The 25,012-nt window shown below is 44.1% G+C and overlaps 1 protein-coding gene across 2 annotated transcripts in view; it reads right to left on the bottom strand.

The window, feature by feature from the left end:
* Positions 1-24,715, bottom strand: part of LOC141107507 (major histocompatibility complex class I-related gene protein-like) — a 114,128-nt gene extending 89,413 nt beyond the window's left edge. For both annotated transcript variants that reach the window (XM_073598278.1, XM_073598277.1), the window contains exon 1: positions 24,544-24,715. In XM_073598278.1, coding sequence (XP_073454379.1) covers positions 24,544-24,628 — 85 coding nt within the window. In that variant the 5' untranslated portion in view covers positions 24,629-24,715. The remainder of the gene's footprint in view (positions 1-24,543) is intronic.
* Positions 24,716-25,012: the final 297 nt, after the last annotated feature.

The raw sequence follows: 25,012 nt of genomic DNA, 5'->3' as shown, positions 1-25,012 counted from the left end.
TTAATAACAAAGAAAAACTTTTTTTTTTTCAAAATTTTTGGTAATTTATTTGTTTATCAAAAAATAAAAAAACCGCAGAGTTCATCAAATACCACCAAAAGAAAGCTCTATTTGTGGGAACAAAATGATAAAAATGTGTTTGGGTACAGTGTAGCATGACCGCGTGATTGTCATTTAAAAAGCGCTGAAAATTGGCCTGGGCAGGAAGGGGGGAAAGTGCCCGGTATTGAAGTGGTTAAGGAAATCATTACATACATATACTTTTATAAAATAGACATAACATTTCAAAGCATCTAATAGAGCCCATTCTCATATCTGACACTTTACTTCACTGGAGTATAATCTAAATTTAGGGCTGTTTTATCTGCTTCACATACAGTATGAAGCAATTTAAAAATTATTCCCACACACTTTAAAATCTGCAAATTTTCTAAAAAAAAAATACTTAAAACCCCTTAAAACCCCAAAATAATTATATATTTTCTAAAACTAGTGTCCCTGTTGAAAAGGCGGCATTTGCAATTTGTTTATGTTTCTCAGTACTTGTTAAACTGTTTATCCAATCTATATTTTCATGAAAAAAATACAGTAAAATACATTTTATTGCACACAAACACAATATAATACAAATGTAGTTGTTTAAATTTAAAAGCTGGGGTTGCATTGAGTAAATAGATACCAAACAGGTCAAGTTTTGAAATTGTGCACACCCATGAAATGACGAAAAACAACAGTACTTAAAATTGTCCACAGGCAATGCTTTTACAATTGATCTATTTAGAATTAATGATTTGTCTAATGCCCTGTACACATGGCCGGACTTTTTGACCAAACTTGTCCGACCGAACAAATCCATCAGACAATTTGACCGTGTGTGGGCTTCATCGTACCTGCGGCAGACCTTTTCTGTCGAAAATGTGACGGACTTTGCATTTGGAACATGTTTCAAATCTTTCCAACGGACTCGAGTCCGGTCGAAAAATTCGCTCGTCTGTATGCTAGTCTGATGGATGAAAACCGATGCTAGGGCAGCTATTGGCTACTGGCTATCAACTTCCTTATTTTAGTTCGGTCGGACGTCATCATGTACGAATCCGTCGGACATTGGTGTGATCATGTGTAGGCAAGTCCATTCGTTAGAACGTCCGTCGAAAGTCCTTCGTAACTCCGCCGAAAGGTCGTCAGAAAGACCATCGGACCTTTGATGCCGAAAAGTCCGCCCGTGTGTACAGGGCATAAGGCTCACCAGTTCCTAAAAGTCTTGCAGGACAATTTCTTGGGTCAGATGGTAGATGCACCAACTAAAAACAAGGCGTTACTAGATCTGCTGATTACCAACAATACAGACCTGATCACAGATGTGGAAATACGGGGAAATTTAGGAAACAGCAATCACAGGTCAATTGGCATCAGTATAAAATCACACAAATAGGAAACACAAGGGGAACAAAGACACTGAATTTCAAAAGAGCCAACTTCCCTAAACTACGAACCTTGCTAGAAGATATAAATTGGGATAAAATCTTAGAAACAAAGAACACGGAGGAGAGATGGGTTTGCTTTAAGAGTACATTAAATAAGGGCATTAGCCAGTGCATCCCATTGGGAAATAAATTTAAAAGAGCGAACAAAAGTCCTGGATGACTTAACTCCAATGCACATAAAAGCAAAGGAGAAGGCCTTCAAAAAATACAAGACTGAGGGATCATCGTCAGCATTCAGACTTTACAAAGAATGCAACAAGATATGTAAGGGTGCAATTAGGGTGGCTAAGACAGAAAACGAAAGTCACATAGTGGAGGAGAGCAAAAAAAATCCCAAGAAACTCTTTAAGTATATAAACAGTAAAAAAGGGAGGTGTCAGGAGACACAGGTCGCCTCCGTCCGCCGGGCTACGGGGCGCATGCGCAGTGGGCTGGTGTTGAGACGTGCACCCGTTTGCGGCCTGATGGTGCGGCGCGCGCGGGTGCACGGCGGTCCCAGTGTGCGCGCTGTCGCCCGTGCGGATGCCCGGTAGCGCGTCACGCTGACGCGCTCACCGGAGGCTACTTCAGACGACTCCAGTCGGGTTGCTGGTTTGTCATCAGCTGTACCTTGCCCTGAGTTTAGTTCCTTGTTCCTGCCTTCCAGATACCCCTGACCACTGCCTGTTAACCGACCATTCTACGTGCCTGCCGGATACCCCTGACCTCTGCCTGTCTAAAGACCACTCTACTTGCCTGCCGGATACCCCTGACCTCTGCCTGTTTAAAGGACTATTCTATTTACCTGCTCAGTACCTCTGACCCCTGCTTATCCTACGGACCTTCCTACGGTCAGTTACACCGGTCCTGCACGGTGCCCGCCAGGTATCTTCCTACATCTATAGTGAACTTGAGTCTACCTTCCGCAACTACCGGAAGCCCGTGCCTCCGCGTGCTTCCGATCCCCTGTATCACCCTTGGGGGTTCGGGTGCGCGTGGTCGTAAGGGTGAGCCACTCTCGGCATCTCGGCCTCGGTGAGTATTGACGTGACAGTACAAACCAGCCAGATGTCCGAGGCCGACAGAGCGCGCTCCCCCTTGGAGATCCTGTGTCAGCAGGTCTCCACCCTGGCAGACTCGGTGCAGAGACTACAGGAGGGATACACACAAATTGACAGCCGTCTCCAACAGCTAACGGGACCACTCCCTTCTGCCGCCGCAGCTCCCGCACCTAGCAATGAAGGCCCGCTTCCCCAGGCTACCGCCAGTCCTACAGTTGTAATGGCACTCCCAGAACCTAGGGTCCCCACACCGGAACGGTTCTCAGGGGACCGTAAGAAATTTAGAGCTTTTAAGAATGCATGCACTCTTTATTTTGCTCTGCAGCCCCGAACTTTGCATCAGAAGTGGTCAAGGTGGGATTTGCGATTTCCCTGTTGTCAGAAGAACCTCAGGCCTGGGCCCACGGCTTGGTAGAATCAGGGAGTCAGGTGCTTAATACTATCGACACGTTCGAGAGTATGTCGCAGCTTTATGATGACCCACAACGTATAGCTACGGCCGAAGCTATCCTGCACCACCTAGCTCAAGGAAGGAGACCAATTGAAGATTACACGGTGGAATTCCGTAAATGGGTGGCCGATACAAACTGGAACGAGCCAGCTCTACGTTATCAGTACCGCCAAGACCTGTCTGAACTCCTCAAGGACAAGTTGGCCAGGATGGAGACCCCGCATCTTTGGAGGAGTTAATTCAGGCAGCCACAAAACTGGATAGACATTTGCGGGAACGTCGTTCAGAACGATTCCAAAGTCCACGCCCTGTGTGGACGACATCAAGACCCCAACCTATTCAAATACCGTCTCCTATGACAGCTGGGTCTACGTCTCTTCCCGATTCCGAACCTATGCAGCTTGGTCTGGTACGGCCTCAACTGGCCTCAGAAGAAAGACAACATAGACGGCAGTCCAACTTGTGTCTCTATTGCGGGGGAGCCGGACACTTCCTGCGCAACTGCCCGATAAGGCCCAGTAAGTTCTTTCAGCCAAAATCAATGAATTACCAAGACAACAATGCTTCTAAATCTTATGTCATGTTGTTTATTTCTCTACAGCTACCGGAAGGGGAGTCCCGCCTGCCAGTGATCATTGATTCGGGTGCATGTAGTTGCTTTATGGACGCTGCCTTGGCCAGGAACCTGCATGTACCCTTGCAAACTAAAGCTCAACACCTACGGGTTCACTTGGCTGATGGGTCTCTTCCCAGCTCAGGTCCTATTACACAGGAGACCCGACCCATCCTAGTAACTACTGACTCTGGGCACCAAGAGCTCCTACGCCTAGACATTATTCACTCCCCTATGTTTCCAGTCATTCTAGGCTTACCCTGGCTACAGGCTCACGATCGTCTGATCCAATGGATTTCTAAGGTGGTCTTGTTTCCTTCTGCATATTGTTCTCAACATTGTCATCCTTTGGAGCCCAAGATCTGTGCCACAATTTCGGCTCCTTCAGTTAACCTCCAACATGTTCCTCAGGAGTATCTTGAGTTCCAGGAGGTCTTCAGCAAACAAATGGCCGATTGCCTCCCGCCTCATCGACCTTATGACTGCCCAATCAATTTACTGCCAGGATCAGAGATTCCATTTGGCCGTATATTTCCCCTCTCAGAAACAGAGCTGGAGGCTCTTAAACAATATATTGACGAGAACCTGAAGAAAGGGTTCATCCGTCCCTCATCTTCACCTGCTGGAGCAGGTATATTCTTTGTCGGGAAAAAGGACGGATCCCTTAGACCCTGTGTGGATTACCGGCAGTTAAATAACATCACCATCAAGAATCGGTACCCATTACCGCTCATCCCAGAACTGTTCCAACGGTTCCGGTCAGCCAGAGTCTTTTCCAAATTAGATCTCCGGGGGGCAGACAACCTTGTCAGAATTAGGGCCGGGGACGAATGGAAGACGGCCTTCAGGTCCAGGTTCGGGCATTTTGAATACTTGGTGATGCCATTCGGGCTTTGTAATGCTCCAGCCACCTTTCAACACCTAGTGAATAACATTTTCCACAAATACCTAGATGATTTCCTTGTAGTCTACTTGGACGATATACTAGTTTTTTCTTCCATGATTGAACTGCACAGGGGACATGTCAAGACAGTTCTTGCCATTCTGAAGCAACACAAACTCTACCTAAAAATGGAGAAGTGTGAGTTTGAGAAATCAGTCGTGCAATTCTTGGGGTTCATCATATCGGCAAATGGGGTGGAAATGGACCCCCAAAAGATACAGGCTATCCAAGAGTGGCCAGCTCCATCTGACAAAAAGGGAGTCCAACGGTTTATAGGATTCGCTAACTTTTACCGGAAATTTATCGTTGGATTTTCTGCTATAGTGACACCTATCACCCAGCTAACCCGCCAGCATGGCTCCTTCCGGTGGTCCCAAGCCGCACAGGAAGCTTTCCTGAACCTAAAGGATCTATTCAGTTCCGCTCCCATTCTCCGGCATCCTGATCCTTCTCAACCATTCATATTGGAAGTGGACGCATCAGAGATAGCAAAAGGAGCAATTCTCTCCCAAAGACAAGGACCCAAACCTATCCTACATCCAGTTGCATTTGCATCCCGGAGACTCAGCGCAGCGGAATTAAATTACGATGTAGGTGACAGGGAGCTGCTGGCCATAAAATTCTCCCTGGAGGAATGGAGATACTTACTTGAGGGGGCACTCCACCCAGTGATGATCTTCACAGATCACTGGAACCCTGAATACCTCCGAACAGCGAAACGACTCAAACCCAGACAAGCCCGTTGGGCTCTAATCTTCTCTCGCTTCAATTTCCACATTTCTTATAGACCTGGTGTAAAGAATGGGAAGGCAGACGCCCTTTCTTTTTTCAGCAGATCTCCAAACTCCGGAACCAAGCACAATCCTTTCTCCTCAAAATTTCCTTGGGCTGGCACAGACGGACTTAGTATCATCCATCAAGACCTCATCCAATTCATGTACGGAACCAGAGGTACAGTCTTTGAAGAAAGATGGGGGTCTTTTTTGGATCCGGGGTAAAATTTTTGTACCTCAGAAAACTCGGTCAACAACCCTCAAGATGTGCCATGACCACATACTGGTCGGTCACTTCGGAGTTAGGAAGACATCTGATCTAATCTCTCGCTCCTTCTGGTGGCCGGGTGGAGACGGGATTGCAGGGAATACGTGGCCTCCTGTCCCCTGTGTCAACGGAACAAGGGCCAAAACACCAGGTCCTGGGGTTTGCTTAAGCCACTGCCTATTCCAGAACGACCATGGACCGACGTGTCCATGGATTTCATCGTGGACCTGCCGGCCTCAAGAGGCTTTACTACTATTTTCGTTGTGGTCGACCGTCTATCCAAGATGGCCCACTTCTTGCCCATGGAGGGTACCCCTTCTGCAGTAGAGACAGCCAATATCTTCCTGAAAGAGGTCATAAGACTCCACGGTGTACCAAGGAGTATAGTGTCGGACCGAGGCGTGCAATTCACGTCCAAATTCTGGAGAGAACTCTGCAAAGCCTTGGATATTAAAGTGTGCCTTTCGTCAGCCAACCACCCTCAGAGCAACAGTCAAACGGAGAGAATAAATCAGACCTTAGAGCAATACCTCCGTTGCTTCTGCTCAGGATCCCAGGACGATTGGGCAAATCTTCTTCCATATGCAGAGTTCGCGTATAATAACTCCATTCACGCAGCTACTAACCAAACACCTTTCTGGGCGAACTGCGGATTTTATCCCACATTCCTGGCTAATGACATTCCTGAAATAGCAGTCCCTGCAGTACACGACAGAATAACCTCCTTGCAGACTAACTTCCAGAGGATCCAAGACATGTTGCAGAAGGCTCAAAGGGTCTACAAGGAGCAGTATGACCGGGGTAGGAAGGAAAATCCAACATTTAATATAGGGGAGGAAGTTTGGTTATCCACCTCTAACCTTAAACTACAGGTGCCATCCCGAAAATTGGGACCTAAATTCATTGGTCCTTTCCCTATCAAAAGGATTATCAATCCTGTGGCCATGGAACTAGCACTGCCAAAGACGTACAGGATCCACCCTGTTTTCCATGTATCCCGGTTTAAGCCTGTTGTGTCCAGTTCTTTCCCAGAAAGAGGAGAGGTTCCTGCCCCACCAATCAGGGTGGACGGGGAGAACGAGTTCGAGGTGGAGGCCATCCTTGGTTGTAGAAAGAAGGGCAGGCAGCTATAGTACCTGATCCAGTGGAAAGGATACCCACCTGAGGACAATTCTTGGGAATCCGCAAGGAATCTACATGCTCCTCGCTTAATTCAAACCTTTCATCGAGACCATCCGGAGTTGATGTCTAGCTTGGGCGTCCAGTGTCCGCCCTTAGGAGGGGGGCACTGTCAGGAGACACGGGTCGCCTCCGTCCGCCAGACTGCGGGGCGCATGCGCAGCGGGCTGGTGTTGAGACGTGCACCCGTTTGCGGCCTGATGGTGCGGCGCGCGCGGGTGCACGGTAGCGTGTCACGCTGACGCGCTCACCGGAGGCTACTTCAGACGACTCCAGCGCCCAGTCGGGTTGCTGGTTTGTCGTCAGCTGTACCTTGCCCTGAGTTTAGTTCCTTGTTCCTGCCTTCCAGATACCCCTGACCACTGCCTGTTAACCGACCATTCTACATGCCTGCCGGATACCCCTGACCTCTGCTTGTTTAAAGGACTATTCTACCTGCCTGCCTGATACCCCTGATCTCTGCCTGTTTAAAGGACTATTCTATTTACCTGCTCAGTACCTCTGACCCCTGCTTATCCTACGGACCTTCCTACGGTCAGTTACACTGGTCCTGCACGGTGCCCGCCAGGTATCTTCCTACATCTAAAGTGAACCTGAGTCTACCTTCCGCAACTACCGGAAGCCCGTGCCTCCGCGTGCTTCCGATCCCCTGTATCACCCTCGGGGGTTCGGGTGCGCGTGGTCGTAAGGGCGAGCCGCTCTCGGCATCTCGGCCTCGGTGAGTATTGACGTGACAGGAGGACAGACCATATTGGCCCCATAAAGAATGAGGAAGGACATCTGGTTACAAAGGATGGGGTGATGGCGAAGGTATTAAATGTATTCTTCTCCTCAGTCTTCACGAGGGAATTGAGGGGGCTTCAGTACCCAAAACTGCAGTGTTTGTTTTCATGACACATCACAGGAAGCACCCTCATGGCTAACAAAGGACAGAATTAGAAATAGACTTGGGAAACGTAACATTAATAAATCACCAGGACCAGGTGGCTTGCACCCAAGGGTACTTGGAGAACTCAGTCAAGTAATTGCCAGACCATTGTTCCTAATTTTTACTGACAGTCTACTAACTGGAATGGTACTAGCTGATTGGAGAAAAGACAATGTAGCACCAATATTTATTAAAGGGCTAAAATACATCCCAGACCAGACTGGAATTACAGACCGGTTAGCCTAACATCAATAGTATGCAAGCTCTTGGAGGGGATGATAAGGGACTATATACAGGATTTTAGTAATGAAAACAGTATCATTAGCAGTAATCAGCATGGATTCATGAAGAATCATTCTTGCCAAACCAATCTATTTAACTTCTATGAGCAGGTGAGCTGCCATATAGATAAAGGAAGGCCCGTAGACGTGGTGTATCTGGATTTTGCAAAAGCATTTGACACAGTTCCACATAAACGTTTACTGTGCAAAGTAAGGTCCATTGGCATGGACCATAGGGTGAGTACATGGATTGAAAACTGGCTGCAATGGTGAGTTTAGAGGATGGTGATAAATGGGGAATACTCGGAATGGTCAGGGATGGGAAGTGGGGTCCCCCTGGGTACTGAGCTGGGACCAATCCTGTTAAACCGCTTGCGAACCAGCCGCCGCAGATTTACTGCAGCAGGTTGGCTCCGCTGCGCAAAATCACATTATTGTACATGATCTTGCGAGGCTTGCATAGCAGGCGCGCGTGCCCACCGCGAGCTCTGTGAGTCCGACCGCGGGTCCCGTGGACTCAATGTCCGCGGGGATACCCGTGATGGTCTCACGGAGAGGAAGAATGGGGAAATGCTGATGTAAACAAGCATTTCCCCGTTCTGCCTAGTGACACTGATCACAGTTGCCTGTAGTCGGGAGCGGTGGTATGGGTTGTGTCACGCACAGCCCCCCCGCACAGTTAGAATCACTCCCTAGGACAAACTTAACCCCTGCAGCGCCCCCTCCTGGTTAACCCCTTCACTGCCAGTCACATTTACACAGTAATAAATGTGAATGGTCCCAAAATAGCACCAAAGGTGTCCAATGTGTCCGCCATAATGTCGCAGTCATGATTAAAATAGCTGATCGCTGCCATTATTAGTAAAAGAAAAAATAAATTGATAAAAATTCCATAAAACTATCCCCTATTTTGTAGACGCTATAACTTTTGCGCAAACCAATCAATAAACGCTTATTACGATTTTTTTTACTAAAAATATGTAGAATACATATCTGCCTAAACTGAGGAGAAAAAAATAGTTTATGTTTTTTTTGCGGATATTTATTATAGCAAAAAGTAAAAAATAATGCGTTTTTTTGAAAATTGTTGCTCTTTCTTTGTTTATAGCGCAAAAAATAAAAACAGCAGGGGTGCTCAAATACCACCAAAAGAAAGCTCTATTTGTGTGGAAAATAGGATGTAAATTTTGTTTGGGAGCCATGTCGCAAGACCGCGCAATTGTCAGTTAAAACAACGCAGTGCCGAATCGCAAAAAGTGCTCTGGTCTTTGGCCAGCCAAATGCTCCGGGGCTGAAGTGATTAATTTGTTCATAAACGACCTGGAGGATGTGGTAAACAGTTCAATCTCTGTATTTGCGGACGACACTAAGCTAAGCAGGGCAATAACTTCTCCGCAGGATGTGGAAACCTTGCAAGAAGATCTGAACAAATTAATGGGGTGGGCAACTACATGGCAAATGAGGTTTAATGAAAAATGTAAAATAATGCATTTGGGTTGCAAAAATATGAATGCAATCAACTCACTAGGGGGAGAACCTCTGGGGGAATCTAGGCTGGAAAAGAACCTGGGAGTTCTAGTAGATGATAGGCTCAGTAATGGCATGCAATGCTAAACTGCTGCTAACAAAGAAAAAAGAATATTGGCATGCATTAAGAAGGGGATTTTGGGGGGACCCCACGCCATTTTTTAAAAAATTTTGGCATGGGGTTCCCCTTTAACCACATGCTGACCAGCGCACGACAACATACGTCGGCACAATGGCACGGCTGGGCAAATGGGAGTACAGGTACGTCCTCTTTAAATCGCGGCATTGTGGACGTGCAACGTCGAACGACCGTGCAATTGTCAGTTAAAGCGACACAGTGCCGTATCGCAAAAAATGCTTTGGTCAGGAAGGGGGTAAATCCTTCCGGGGCTGAAGTGGTTAAAATCCATACCAGACCTAAGGGTCTGGTATGGATCTTAGGGGGGATCCCAATGCATTTTTATTTTAAATTTTGGCATGTGGTTCCTTTTAAAATCCATACCAGACCGGAAGGGCCTGGTATGCATGAGGGGGGACCCCACGCCATTTTTTCCTTTCTTTTTTTTATTGCCGGCATTCTTTTTTTTACCCATTCAGCTGTCAGTGGGGAAACACAGCCCGCTCCTTAACAACCAGCTACTCTTCACACAGAATTTGAATCGGTGGATCAATTTTCCACTAATTCAAATTCCAATTGTTCTGATAATTTGGAATTCATTAGGAAATAATGTCATTTTTTTATAATTAGAAATTAGTTTTGCTGCAGCAGGTTCTATACACAGCTCAAATGCATCACCTTATAGGCAGACTAAGAGGACCCCCCAATCACTATATTTAAAGCTTTTTTTTTTTGATTGTTTCACTTTAAGCATCAAAATCACTGCTCCTTTAAAAACAATATATTTTTTTAAATGTTGCATTGATATGTAGCGGTATCCCCATAGGGGCTGCTGGTGATTGTGGTCCCATCCTGCACAGCCAGGCACACGAATTTCCAGACATACAGCAGTCAAGAAATAGTCCTTGTACTTGTTTTTGTTGTTTTTTTTGAGAGGATTATAACTTGGATAGGGACAGGGTGCATATGGGATGCCCACTTGATTGCAGAAGTAAATGCAGGGACTAAACTATATACATCTCTGGTATATATAACTTCCTCTCTTCACCTCCAGCACATACACTTGATTGCAGACTATCACTCCCAGCACTGTTGTTGGGAGTGATAGTCTGACAGCCAGGCCCAAAGCAAATACCCTTTGCAGGAAGGGACCGCGAGCCCCTATGGTGTAGCAAATATGGTAGTCCTTGGTGCTAGCTGTCGCACATGTGGCTACTGATCCCAGTACCACCTCTTCAGGCCCTGCCATCCCTCCTGGCTGCAGCTGCCTCTCTCCACTGCCCGTGCCACCACAGTCCTCCTTACTTGCTCTGCACCCATGCACCCAGTCCTCTTAGGCGTGCCTCCCAGTCCTCCTGACTGTGTGTCATTCACCAGTCCCCTTGGCTGTTCCTGTTGTTCCTCCTGAAGACTTACCTGGCAGTGTTCTCCCGCTCCCGCTGGTCTCCTGTCCAGGACACCGTGTGTCATTAGAGGGTCCTGTCCACACCCGAACCCAGCAAAAGGTCACATCCCCAGACTAGGGAGCTCCCTCAAAGGCCACGACAGCCTAACACTCCATCTCCAGCTTCCACCCAAATAACTCCTCCCCAGCTGGCCTGACCCTGAATATTTGAGGGGGTCTGCCCCTTGCCAATCCAAGTCAGGGATTGGTCAGGGCTCTCAGAATACTCCAGGCAGCTCCACCTCAGCTCTACTCCCATTTTTCCAGAAGGTTCCAGCACATTCTGGAATTGAAGGGGTTCTCGGTGATGCTGATTGTGGGTCATCCAGCTCTTCCTGGACTTCTGCCCAACCCAGGAAACAAAACACAAGCAGGCTTGGCTGGCAGCCATGCCTGCATACATTTACCTACACTATCAAAAACCCAATTTACACTTCTAGCACACTAGAGGGTGCTAGAGATAGATGTCCCCCAGGGTAGTACCCAGGCCTCCATACCCTTTTTTATGGCCAATAACTTGCATAAAAGCCTTCAAAATGGGAACTTTTTATTTTTCAGGTTCGGGTCCCAGAGACTTTAATAGGGTTCACGGTTCAGGTCCGAACATGTTCCGGAGTTCTGGTGCAAACCGAACTGGGGTTGTTCGGCCCATCACTAGTGATAGGTGGATTGAGTGAAGTACAGAGTAAAGGAGTACAGAAGAAAGTATGTGATAAAGATCTTGTAAATAGACAAAAAGAAGTCTGCCGACGAGAAAGTTCCAGAGGAGGAGGGGGATGGTTGATAGTGAGGTGTTCCCGAGGTGTTCTTCCATGGAGAGTGGAGAATGTAGAACTTTTATTTTGGGAACATGATTTTGTAAAAGGAGTATGGAAGAATTTGATGAAAATGGTAAAAGGTTTGACTGGGGTGGAAAGGATGACTTTAAGATGTTGAATTTTGGATTGTGTAAGCTAGGGAAGAATGAAGAAAGGGTTTTTTGAATGTTGGCAAATTGTGTGAAGGAAAGTTTGTGAGATGTGTGTAATGTTTTGATTTTTAGAAAAGAAGGATTAAGTGTAAAGAGGTGCAACTCTATGGTCCATATGTGACTGAAAACAATGGATTTGAAAAAGCACACAAGATTTGGAAATTGAGTCGGTGGAGAAAGTGGAGTAGGTAATGTTATGTATAATGTTGGTGGTGGGTGTGAATGGGGGTGGAATATGTAAATTGTTGTGAGTGGAGGGTGGTGGGAGTTTGTGTTTTTGAGTTTTGGGCATGTTTTCTACGTAAGGCTTGGTTCACACTGGTATGATGCGAATACCCTGTGAATCCAGTGCAGGTTTCTGCATCGCACCGGACTCACAGGCAGTTCACATTGCCCTATGCAAACCGCTGAGCATGTTAATGCAAAGTTAGCCACTTACCGACCGCTGTACGTCAGCTGTCTGAAGAGGAATATCGTTGTTATGACAACAGCTAGCTGCTCAGGGACTATCACTTGATGGACTTTAACCACTTCAATACCGGTGTATAGTCATATGACGTCCACAGATGGGATCTCCCATCCTGGGTGGGCGTCATATGACGTCCTGGGATTCCCGGCCACCTAGGGGGCGCGCGTGCGCGCGCCCGCCGCGTTCCTCGGGACCTGGTGCGTGTGCCCGGTGGCCGCGATGTCCGCCGGGCACCCGCGATTGCCGGTTAACCGGGGCGGACCGTGGATCTGTGTGTGTAAACACACAGATCCACAGCCTGTCAGCTCTGAGGAGAGCGATCTGTGTTCCCAGAACGGAGGAACACTGATCGGTCTCCTCCCCTTGTGCGTCCCCTCCCCCTACAGTTAGAATCATTCCCTAGGAAACATATTAACCCCTCCCCGCCCCCTAGTGGTTAACCCCTTCACTGCCTGTCACATTTACACAGTAATCAATGCAATTTTATAGCATTGATCGCTGTATAAATGTGAATGGTCCCAAAAATGTGTCAAAAGTGTCCGATGTGTCCGCCATAATGTCGCAGTCACGAAAAAAAATCGCGATCACCGCTAAAAAAAATAAATAAATATATATTTTTTAAAAACGCCATAAATCTATCCCGTATTTTGTAGACGCTATAACTTTTGCGCAAACCAATCAATATACGCTTATTGCGATTTTTTTACCAAAAATATGTAGAAGAATACGTATCGGCCGAAACTGAGGAAAAAATTAGTTTTTTTTTTAAAAAATTGGGATATTTATTTTAGCAAAAAGTAAAAAAAATTGTGTTTTTTTCAAAATTGTTGCTCTTCTTTTGTTTATAGCGCAAAAAATAAAAACCGCAGAGGCGATCAAATACCACCAAAAGAAAGCTCTATTTGTGGGGAAAAAAGGACGTCAATTTTTTTTGGGTACAACGTTGCATGACCGCGCAATTGACGTTCAAAGTGCGACAGCGCTGAAAACTAAAAATTGGCCTGGGAAGGAAGGGGGTGAAATTGCCCTGTATTGAACCGGTTAAGGAGGAAGAGGAGGTCTGAAGATTTCCCCTTCCCCACCCACCCTCTCCCCCCTGTATCCTTTGGCAGTTCAATAAAGCTTCGGGCCTGTGAACTCTTTCTCCCTCCCCTTCCCCACCTCCTCCCCACACCCATCACACCCGTTGTCAATTGAATGCTATTTTGACAGTATGACTTGACATTTTGTGACATGTTTTTGAAATAATGCTTTCAGGGTAATGCGGCGTCATGCATGATGTGATGTTTTGGGGTAAAATTACTCTGCACAACACATCAGGCATCATACCGCAGGATAAATGTAATTTATTTGTATGCTTGGAAATGTATTGTTATGTAGTGTATTTATGCGCTGCGTCACAGTCATAGGCGTGCGCACGGGGTGTGCCTGGGCACACCCTAATCACCCCCTGCTGTCTCCAGAGATTTGCCCCAAAATGCTGCATCCAAGAGAGTGTGTGGCCTGCGCTGCCTGTGAAACAGTTTCACAGGCAGCAGAGCGTGAGAATTGCCAGAGCTGATCAGTGTATGAAACTGTCAGATAATGACACTGCATGCAGGAAGTGAGACCAGCTGTCTTAATGTCAGGGTGATGTCGGGGGTGGGCGGGACTGAACGGCCATCAAACACAAGCCAATGGGATGGGGTCTGGGCGGGCCGCTACATTTATGTGGCCCCGCCCCCTCTCTAAAGCAGCTCAAACATTGGCTGGTGTTTATAGCACTTGGTCCCGCCCACCCCCGATATCGCGGCTCAGTTGTAAGTCATCACAACTCAGCCGTGATGTCGGGGGTGGGCGGGACCAAGCGCCAACACCAGCCAATGATTGGGCTGCTTCAGAGAGAGGGCGGAGCCAGAGAAATGTAGCGGCCCGCCCAGACCCATCCTATTGGCTGCTGTTTTGTAACTGTTCAGTCCCGCCCACCACCAACATCACCGCTGACTTAACAGCTGGTATCTCTCCCTGCATGCAGTGTCATCATCTGACAGTTTCATACACTGAACAGCTCTGGCAATTCTCACGATCTCCTGAATGTGAAACTCCCCCTCTCCCCTATCAGTGCCAACCAATGCTGCCAGTGCCAACCAATGCTGCCAGTGCCAACCAATGCTGCCAATCAGTGCCAACCAGTACTGCCTATCCGTGCCAGTGCTGCTTATCAGTGCCAACCAGTACTGCCTATCCGTGCCAGTGCTGCTTATCAGTGCCAACCAATTCTGCCTATCAGTGCCAACCAGTGCAAACTAGTGCTGCCTATCAGTGCCAACCAATGCTGCCTATCAGTGCCAGTGCTGCTTATCCGCGCCAACCAATGCTGCCTATCAGTGCCAGTGCTGATCCTCAGTGCCAACCAATGCTGCCTATCAGTGCCAACCAGTACTGCCTATCCATGCCAGTGCTGCTTATCAGTGCAAACCAGTGCTGTCTATCAGTGCCAACCAATGCTGCCAATCAGTGCCAACCAATGCTGCCAATCAGTGCCAACCAATGCTGCCAATCAGTGCCAACCAATGCTGCCAATCAGTGCCAACCAGTACTGCCAATCAGTGCCAACCAGTACTGCCAATCAGTGCCAACCAGTACTGCCTATCCATGCCAGTGCTACTTATCAGTGCCAACCAATTCTGCCTTTCAGTGCCAACCAGTGCTGCCTATCAGTGCAAATCAGTGCTGATTATTAGTGCCGACCAATGCTGCCTATTAGTGCCAGTGTTGCTTATCAGTGCCAGTGCCAACCAATGCTGCCTATCAGTGCCAGTGCTGCTTATCAGTGCCAACCAATGCTGCCTATTCGTGCCAACCAGTGCTGCCTATCCGTGCAAGAGCTGCTTATCAGTGCCAACCAATTCTGCCTATCAGTGCCAACCAGTGCCAACCAATGCTGCCTATTAGTGCCAACCAATGCTGCCTATCAGTGGCAACCAGTCCCAGTCAGTGCACCCTATCAGTGCCAACCAATGCTATCAGTGCCAACCAATGCTGTCAATCAGTGCAGCGAATCAGAGCCTATCAGTGCCCATAAGTGCTACCAATCAGTGCCCATCAGTGCCAATCAGTGCTGACAATAAGCGCCCATCAGTGCCGCCCATCAGTGCCACCTATCAGTGCTGCCTATTATTGCCACCTATCAGTGCACAGTGCTACCAATTACTGCCCATCAATGCTGCCAATCAGTGCAGCCTATTAGTGCCCATCAGTGCTGCCTTAGCAGGGATGGTGGAAACCCCTCTACAGATAATTGCTATACAAATTACCTTAAAGTGCAACAACTTTTTAGTTGGGAGGGTCACACCATTATAGGACTTTGGAATTTTTATTTTTTTAGAGTGATTTTTTAGAGTGTTACACTTAATTGTATATGTTTTAGTTACGGTTATAATGTGAATTATTGCACTTGAAGTTAATTTCCCACCACCCCTGCTAAGTCCATGTCTTTATGGACCTTGTTTGTGCACTGGTGGGCAGTCATGTTGGAACAGGAAGGGGAGATCCCCAAACTGTTCTCACAAAGTTGGGAGCATGAAATTGTCCAAAATGTCTTGGTATGCTGACGACAGAAGAGTTCCCTTTACTGGCACTAAGGTGCCAAGCCCAACCCCTGAATAACAACCCCACACCATAATTCCCCCTCCACCAAATGATTTGGACCAGTGCACAAAGCAAGATCCGTAAAGACATGGATGAGCGAGTTTGGGGTAGAGGAACTTGACTGGCCTGCACAGAGTCCTGACCTCAAAAAATGCCCTTCTGGAAGAATGGTCAAACATTCCCATAGACACACTCCTAAACCTTGTGGACGGCCTTCCCAGGAGAGTTGAAGCTGTTATAGCTGCAAAGGGTGGGCCAACTCAATATTGAATCCTACGGACTAAGACTGGGATGTCATTAAAGGTCATGTGTGTGTAAAGGCAGGCGTCCCAATACTTTTGACACTAATATATATATATATATATATATATATACACACACATACACGTATGTGTGCTTGAGCTTTCGGTGCACACCCTAATGTAATAGGCTGCGCACGCCTATGGTCACAGTACAGAGTGGAATGTACCCTGTTGAAGTATTTGTTTTTCTTGTACATTTTCTTGCAAAATAAAGTATACATTTTCAATCAAAAATACCCCAATATCCTATTCTTCAGCGGGCGCTCAGTCAGTTTTCAGATAAAAGTGGTCTCTGTGGCGGATTCACCTCGAGTTCACTTTTATCGGTGGCGGGAGAGGGCAGCTTACCGGAGCCACCAGTAGCAGTGGAGACGATTGTGTCTGCTTCCCTGGCTGTCGAGTGAGGGGAAGATGGCCCCCACTCTGCTCCATAGCATTGGAGGAAGGAAGCGATGTCAAACATCACTTGCGCCCAATGCTCTTAAATGGGAATTTATTTTTATTTTATTTATTTTTTTCAGAATAATGTTTTCTTTCTTTTATTGCATTTCAGTGTAAATATGAGATCTTAAGTCTTTTTGACCCCAGATCTCATATGTAAGAGGTCCTGTCATGCTTTTTTTTTATTACAAGGGATGTTTACATTCCTTGTAATAGGAATAAAAGTGACCCAATTTTTTTTGTAAAAGGACAGTGTAAAAATAAAAAGTAAAATCAAATATGAAAAAAAAAAAAATTTAAAGTGCCTCGACCCACCGAGCTCGTGCACAGAAGTGAACGCATACGCAAGTCGCGCCCACATATGAAAACGATGTTCAAACCACATATCAATCTCTGTATTTGCGGACGATACTAAGCTAAGCAGGGCAATAACTTCCTTGCAGGATGTGGAAACCTTGCAAGAAGATGTGAACACATTAATGGGGTGGGCAACTACATGGCAAATGAGGTTTAATGTAGAAAAATGTGAAATAATACATTTGGGTGGCAAAACGAATGCAATCTATACACTGGGGGAGAACCTCTGGGGGAATCTAGGATGGAAAAGGACCTGGGGGTCCTAGTAGATGAGAGGCTCAGCAATGGCATGCAATGCCAAGTTGCTGCTAAGAAAGCAAACAGAATATTGGCATGCATTAAAAAGGGGATCATCTCCAGAGATAAAACGATAATTCTCCCGCTTTAAAAGACTCTGGTCCGGCCGCACCTGGAGTATGCTGTCCAGTTCTGGGCACCAGTCCTTAGGAAGGATGTACTGGAAATGGAGCGAGTACAAAGAAGGGCAACAAAGCTAATAAAGGGTCTGGAGGATCTTAGTTATAAGGAAAGGTTGCAAGCACTGAACATATTCTCTCTGGAGAAGAGATGCTTGAGAGGGGATATGATTTCAATATACAAATACTGTACTGGTGACCCCACAATAGGGATAAAACTTTTTCACAGAAGAGAGTTTAATAAGACTCGTGGCCACTCATTACAATTAGAAGAAAAGAGGTTTAACTTTAAACTACGTAGAGGGTTCTTTACTGTAAGAGCAGCAAGGATGTGGAATTCCCTTCCACAGGCGGTGGTCTCTGCGGGGGGCATTGACAGTTTAAAAAAACGATTAGATAAGCACCTGAACGACCAAAACATACAGGGATATACAATGTAATACTGACACATAATCACACACATAGGTTGGACTTGATGGACTTGTGTCTTTATTCAACCTCACCTACAATCTAACTATGTAACATGTAAGATATTGCTGCGATCGTTGGAGCGAGAGCAATAATTCTAGCCCTCCTCTGTAACTGTAAACATTTTTAAACGTTGCCTATGGAGACTTAAGGGTAAAAGTTTGTCGCCATTTCACGTGTGGGCACAATTTTGAAGCGTGACATGTTGGGTGTCAATTTACTCGGCGTAACATTATCTTTCACAATATAAAAAAAAATTGGGCTAACTTTACGGTTGTCTTATTTTATTCTGTAGGGTGTTAGAAAATATATATATAATGTTTAGGGGTTCTAAGTAATTTTCTAGCAAAGATTTTAACTTGTAAACACCAAGTCTGAAAAATAGGCCCGGTCCTTAAGTGGTTAATGACACCCCCAGCACTGCGATATGCGAACTGTCAATTTGAACAGGAATCGGATCGCATGGGTGTGAACACCCATGCGATTAGATTCTGGTGCAGACCAAAAAAGGTTCCTGCATGAGTTTGGTCCGAATGCGATGCAAATTCAGCCATACAATGTATATGGCTGAATTTGCATTGAACAGACATTGCATGTGATTTGCACAGCAGTGGGAACCGGCCCTTAAAGAGGGTAGTGTGGGGGGTGGGAAATAATATTGTAAGTTTTATATGCGGGATGGTAGGGTGGGTTTTGTTATGATGCGTTATGTGGTTTTTTAAGGGTGGTGGGAGGTTTGGTTGATGGTTATTTTGTAAATAAGTAATGTTTACTGTGTGCTTTTAATGTGTTTTTCTTCTGTTATAGGGTGAGTGCAATGGTGGAGAGACATCAGTGGAGGGAAAGCAAAGTTGTGCATTTAAGTGGAGGGAAAGGTTTTAAGGAAACATTCTTTGTGATATTATTATGGGTGGGAGGATATGTTTGTGATTTGTGATTATTGTGTAGAATATTTTTGATGGTTTTTTTTTGGGGGGGGGGGGGGGTGGGTTTGTGTGAAGTTTATTTTATGTATACATTTTAAATAATTTTTAAATAAAAGAATTGAAAAAAATTATGTTGCTTCCCCACCAGTGGTGTGGGCCAGTGGTGGCCCACACCACTGTGCTGTAGCCATGTGCATTACACACAGTTGTGACATGGTCCCTTCAGTTGAATGAGTTGAGTGCAGTGAGTGGTAATTTTGGCCAAACACTACAGGGAGGATCATTTTTGCTGCACCACAATGTAAAGCATTGTGGCCATGACAATATGTACATTATCCACTCCTGACCCCTGCATTGTGTACATTACCCACTCCCATAGCTCCCAACTGTCCCTGTTTTCGAGGGACTGTCACTGATTTGGAACAAAGTCCCTCTGTCCCTCATTCCTCCTCATTTGTCCCTCATTTTGTTCTGATCTATATAGTTGTATACAAAATGCACTTTTTATATTTCAAAAAGTGTTTCACATTGCTAAACATTTCATCCAAATTCTAAATTGTTGCATTTGGAAATTTCAAAAGCTGGTATAAAGGAATAGTAGTGATTAAAAAAACACTTGATGGTTTAACTAATCCTTCTTCCTTTTTTTTTCCTTTGAGAGGAAGTGGCATGGGGCGTGTGCTATGCTTCATACTTTTGCAAATAGTCCCTTGTTCCCACGTCGAAAAGTTGGGAGGTATGCCCACTCCTGACCCTGCATTGTGGGTGTTACCCATTCCTGACCCCTGCACTCTGTATACCATCCACTCCTGACCACTGCATTATGTACTTTACCCACTTCTGTCTCCTGCACAGTGTAAAGTGCAAACTCCTGACGCCTACATTTTGTACATTATATACACATATTTCACCCCTGTTCTCTGTACAAGTTTTAAACCCCCACCATGGTTAGCACAATGCTGTCACACCCTAATTACTTCACAGCACATCTCCTTCTTCTCTGCTGGCTGACTACGAGTTGGGTGGTGGTTTTAGGCCCTGGCCCTATCAAGACTGAAGTCAAGCCATCAGACAGTTGCAAATCAGTGGTCTTGCTATCAGACGAGTATTTTTTGGTTGGATTTTAAACACACAAAAGCTAAATAGAACATAATGGATGTGTGACAGCTCTGTATAATCATTATATTATATGTTACATCACCCTCTCTAACATTTACAATACGGTGAGATTTTACTGTGGAAGTTTAAAGATACAGAGCCTCAAATACCAACCCATTGGCTACATAGTGACATTTTTCCAATAATTCTAAATGGGTTAAAAAAAAAAATTTCCATTGGACCAATATGTTTACAATGCAGATGTGTCATACACACCCCCCTCTATGGTATCTTACAATACGGTAAGATTTTACTATGGAAATTTAAAGATACAGAGCCCCAAATACAAACCCATTGGTTACAATCTGACATTTTTCCAATACTTCTAAATGGGTTTAAAAAAAATTCTCCCATTGGACCAATATGTTTACAATGCAGATGTGTCATACACACCCCTCTCTATGATATCTTAGAATACGGTAAGATTTTACTGTGGAAATTTAAAGATACAGAGCCCCAAATATCAACCCATTGGTTACATAGTGACATTTTTGCAATATTGCAAATTGGGTTCAAAAAAATTTTTCCCATTGGACCAATACGTTTACAATGCAGATGTGTCATACACACCCCTCTCTATGATATCTTAGAATACGGTATGATTTTACTGTGGAAATTTAAAGATACAGAGGCCCAAATACCAACCCATTGGCTACATAGTGACATTTTTCCAATATTTCTAAATGGGTTTAAAAAAAATTCTCCCATTGGACCAATACGTTTACAATGCAGATGTGTCATACATACCCCCCTCTATGGTATCTTACAATACGGTAAGATTTTACTGTGGAAATTTAAAGATACAGATCCCCAAATATCAACCCATTGGTTACATAGTGACATTTTTGCAATATTTCTAAATGGGTTTAAAAAAAATTCTCCCATTGGACCAATACGTTTACAATGCAGATGTGTCATACACACCCCTCTCTATGATATCTTACAATACGGTAAGATTTTACTGTGGAAATTTAAAGATACAGAGCCCCAAATATCAACCCATTGGTTACAAACTGACATTTTTCCAATACTTCTAAATGGGTTAAAAAAAAAAAATTTCCATTGGACCAATATGTTTACAATGCAGATGTGTCATACACACCCCCCTCTATGATATCTTACAATACGGTAAGATTTTACTGTGGAAATTTAAAGATACAGAGCCCCAAATACCAACCCATTGGTTACATAGTGACATTTTTGCAATATTGCAAATTGGGTTCAAAAAAATTTTTCCCATTGGACCAATACGTTTACAATGCAGATGTGTCATACACACCCCTCTCTATGATATCTTATAATACGGTATGATTTTACTGTGGAAATTTAAAGATACAGAGCCCCAAATACCAACCCATTGGCTACATAGTGAAATTTTTCCAATACTTCTAAATGGGTTTAAAAAAAATTCTCCCATTGGACCAATACGTTTACAATGCAGATGTGCCATACACACCCCCCTCTATGGTATCTTACAATACGGTAAGATTTTACTGTGGAAATTTAAAGATACAGAGCCCCAAATACCAACCCATTGGTTACATAGTGACATTTTTGCAATATTGCAAATTGGGTTAAAAAAATTTTTTCCCATTGGACCAATACGTTTACAATGCAGATGTGTCATACACACCCCCTTCTATGATATCTTACAATACGGTAAGATTTTACTGTGGAAATTTAAAGATACAGAGCCCCAAATATCAACCCATTGGTTACAAACTGACATTTTTCCAATACTTGTAAATGGGTTAAAAAAAAAAATTTCCATTGGACCAATATGTTTACAATGCAGATGTGTCATACACACCCCCCTCTATGGTATCTTACAATACGGTATGAATTTACTGTGGAAATTAAAAGATACAGAGCCCCAAATACCAACCCATTGGCTACATAGTGACATAATTGCAATATTTCAAATTGGGTTCAAAACCAATTCTCCCATTGGACCAATACGTTTACAATGCAGATGTGTCATACACACCCCCTCTATGATATCTTATAATACGGTATGATTTTACTGTGGAAATTTAAAGATACAGAGCCCCAAATACCAACCCATTGGCTACAAACTGACATTTTTCCAATACTTCTAAATGGGTTCAAAAAATGTCACTATGTAGCCAATGGGTTGGTATTTGGGGCTCTGTATCTTTAAATTTCCACAGTAAAATCTTACCGTATTGTAAGATACCATAGAGGGGGGTGTGTATGACACATCTGCATTGTAAACGTATTGGTCCAATGGGAGAATTTTTTTTAAACCCATTTAGAAGTATTGGAAAAATGTCAGATTGTAACCAATGGGTTTGTATTTGGGGCTCTGTATCTTTAAATTTCCACAGTAAAATCTTACCGTATTGTAAGATACCATAGAGAGGGGTGTGTATGACACATCTGCATTGTAAACGTATTGGTCCAATGGGAGAATTTTTTTTAAACCCATTTAGAAGTATTGGACAAATGTCACTATGTAGCCAATGGGTTGGTATTTGGGGCTCTGTATCTTTAAATTTCCACAGTAAAATCTTACCGTATTGTAAGATACCATAGAGGGGGGTGTGTATGACACATCTGCATTGTAAACGTATTGGTCCAATGGGAGAATTGGTTTTGAACCCAATTTGAAATATTGCAATTATGTTACTATGTAGCCAATGGGTTGGTATTTGGGGCTCTGCATCTTTAAATTTCCACAGTAAATTCATACCGTATTGTAAGATACCATAGAGAGGGGTGTGTATGACATATCTGCATTGTAAACATATTGGTCCAATGGGAAAAAATTTTTTGTACCCATTTGAAAGTATTGGAAAAATGTCACTATGTAGCCAATGGGTTGGTATTTGGGCCTCTGTACCTTTAAATTTCCACAGTAAAATCTTACCGTATTGTAAGATATCATAGAGGGGGGTGTGTATGACACATCTGCATTGTAAACATATTGGTCCCATGGAATTTCTTTTTTTTTAACCCATTTAGAAGTATTGGAAAAATGTCAGTTTGTAACCAATGGGTTGATATTTGGGGCTCTGTACCTTTAAATTTCCACAGTAAAATCTTACCGTATTGTAAGATATCATAGAGAGGGGTGTGTATGACACATCTGCATTGTAAACGTATTGGTCCAATGGGAAAAAATTTTTTTAACCCAATTTGCAATATTGCAAAAATGTCACTATGTAGCCAATGGGTTGATATTTGGGGCTCTGTATCTTTAAATTTCCACAGTAAAATCTTACCGTATTGTAAGATACCATAGAGAGGGGTGTGTAAGACACATCTGCATTGTAAACATATTGGTCCAATGGAAATTTTTTTTTTAACCCATTTAGAAGTATTGGAAAAATGTCAGTTTGTAACCAATGGGTTGATATTTGGGGCTCTGTATCTTTAAATTTCCACAGTAAAATCTTACCGTATTGTAAGATATCATAGAAGGGGGTGTGTATGACACATCTGCATTGTAAACGTATTGGTCCAATGGGAAAAATTTTTTTTAACCCAATTTGCAATATTGCAAAAATGTCACTATGTAACCAATGGGTTGATATTTGGGGCTCTGTATCTTTAAATTTCCACAGTAAAATCTTACCGTATTGTAAGATACCATAGAGAGGGGTGTGTAAGACACATCTGCATTGTAAACATATTGGTCCAATGGAAATTTTTTTTTTAACCCATTTAGAAGTATTGGAAAAATGTCAGTTTGTAACCAATGGGTTGATATTTGGGGCTCTGTATCTTTAAATTTCCACAGTAAAATCTTACCGTATTGTAAGATACCATAGAGAGGGGTGTGTATGACACATCTGAATTGTAAACGTATTGGTCCAATGGGAGAATTTTTTTTAAACCCATTTAGAAGTATTGGAAAAATGTCACTATGTAGCCAATGGGTTGGTATTTGAGGCTCTGTATCTTTAAACTTCCACAGTAAAATCTCACCGTATTGTAAATGTTAGAGAGGGTGATGTAACATATAATATAATGATTATACAGAGCTGTCACACATCCATTATGTTCTATTTAGCTTTTGTGTGTTTAAAATCCAACCAAAAAATACTCGTCTGATAGCAAGACCACTGATTTGCAACTGTCTGATGGCTTGACTTCAGTCCTATCAAGTAGGCTGTACAGGGCCACATGATTTGTAACAATGGCCCTAAATATCCACAGCGGCAGCGAAGGAGTTGTAAGGCAGTGGTATTTCAAACCATGGGCTGCCTGAAAGGTCAGTATAGAAGGGCTTCTCTTACAGACTGTGCTTCCTTTGGAAATGACCCTGTGGTGAGGACTGACACTATAACTATAGCACACCAGCATGTAAATACCAGAGAAAAGAAGTACTAACCTGCGTAGACTGTTGGCAGAAATAAAAAGCAAGCCTGGAAGATCTGTAGTCTCCAAAACATGGTTCTCGTCAGTATTGTCTTCATTGCTCAGTAAATGATTTATGTTTTCAGTTTTATCAGCACAATGCACCTATTCAGCTTAAACAGGAACAGGAAAGTTACTAGGAGGAGTCTATTGTTGTAGAACGTCCTTATTAACCCATTTGTGTTAAACTGCGTGGCAAGCAGTTCTTTCATTTTCGTTTTGCTTTGAAAACAGAAGCTATGGTTTGGATTATTTTTGTGCCTGCATTTACATCTGAGCATAGCAGAAAAAGAACATATTCCTGGTGATTTTGAAGTGTTTTTCAAGCGTGTTCGCATATGACCATTTTTCTGCTCATTTCCCTATGCCCGACTACATAGAATACCATCATTTTAATTGTCTTTGTTCACACTTGTACCTACAGTCGCCCCATGCTTTACGTC

The sequence above is a fragment of the Aquarana catesbeiana genome, linkage group LG09 (assembly GCF_042186555.1).
Source record: "Aquarana catesbeiana isolate 2022-GZ linkage group LG09, ASM4218655v1, whole genome shotgun sequence".
NCBI classification, from domain to species: Eukaryota; Metazoa; Chordata; class Amphibia; order Anura; family Ranidae; genus Aquarana; species Aquarana catesbeiana.
Note: the sequence above shows the minus strand (reverse complement) of the source record. Positions and strands in the feature narration are given on the sequence as shown.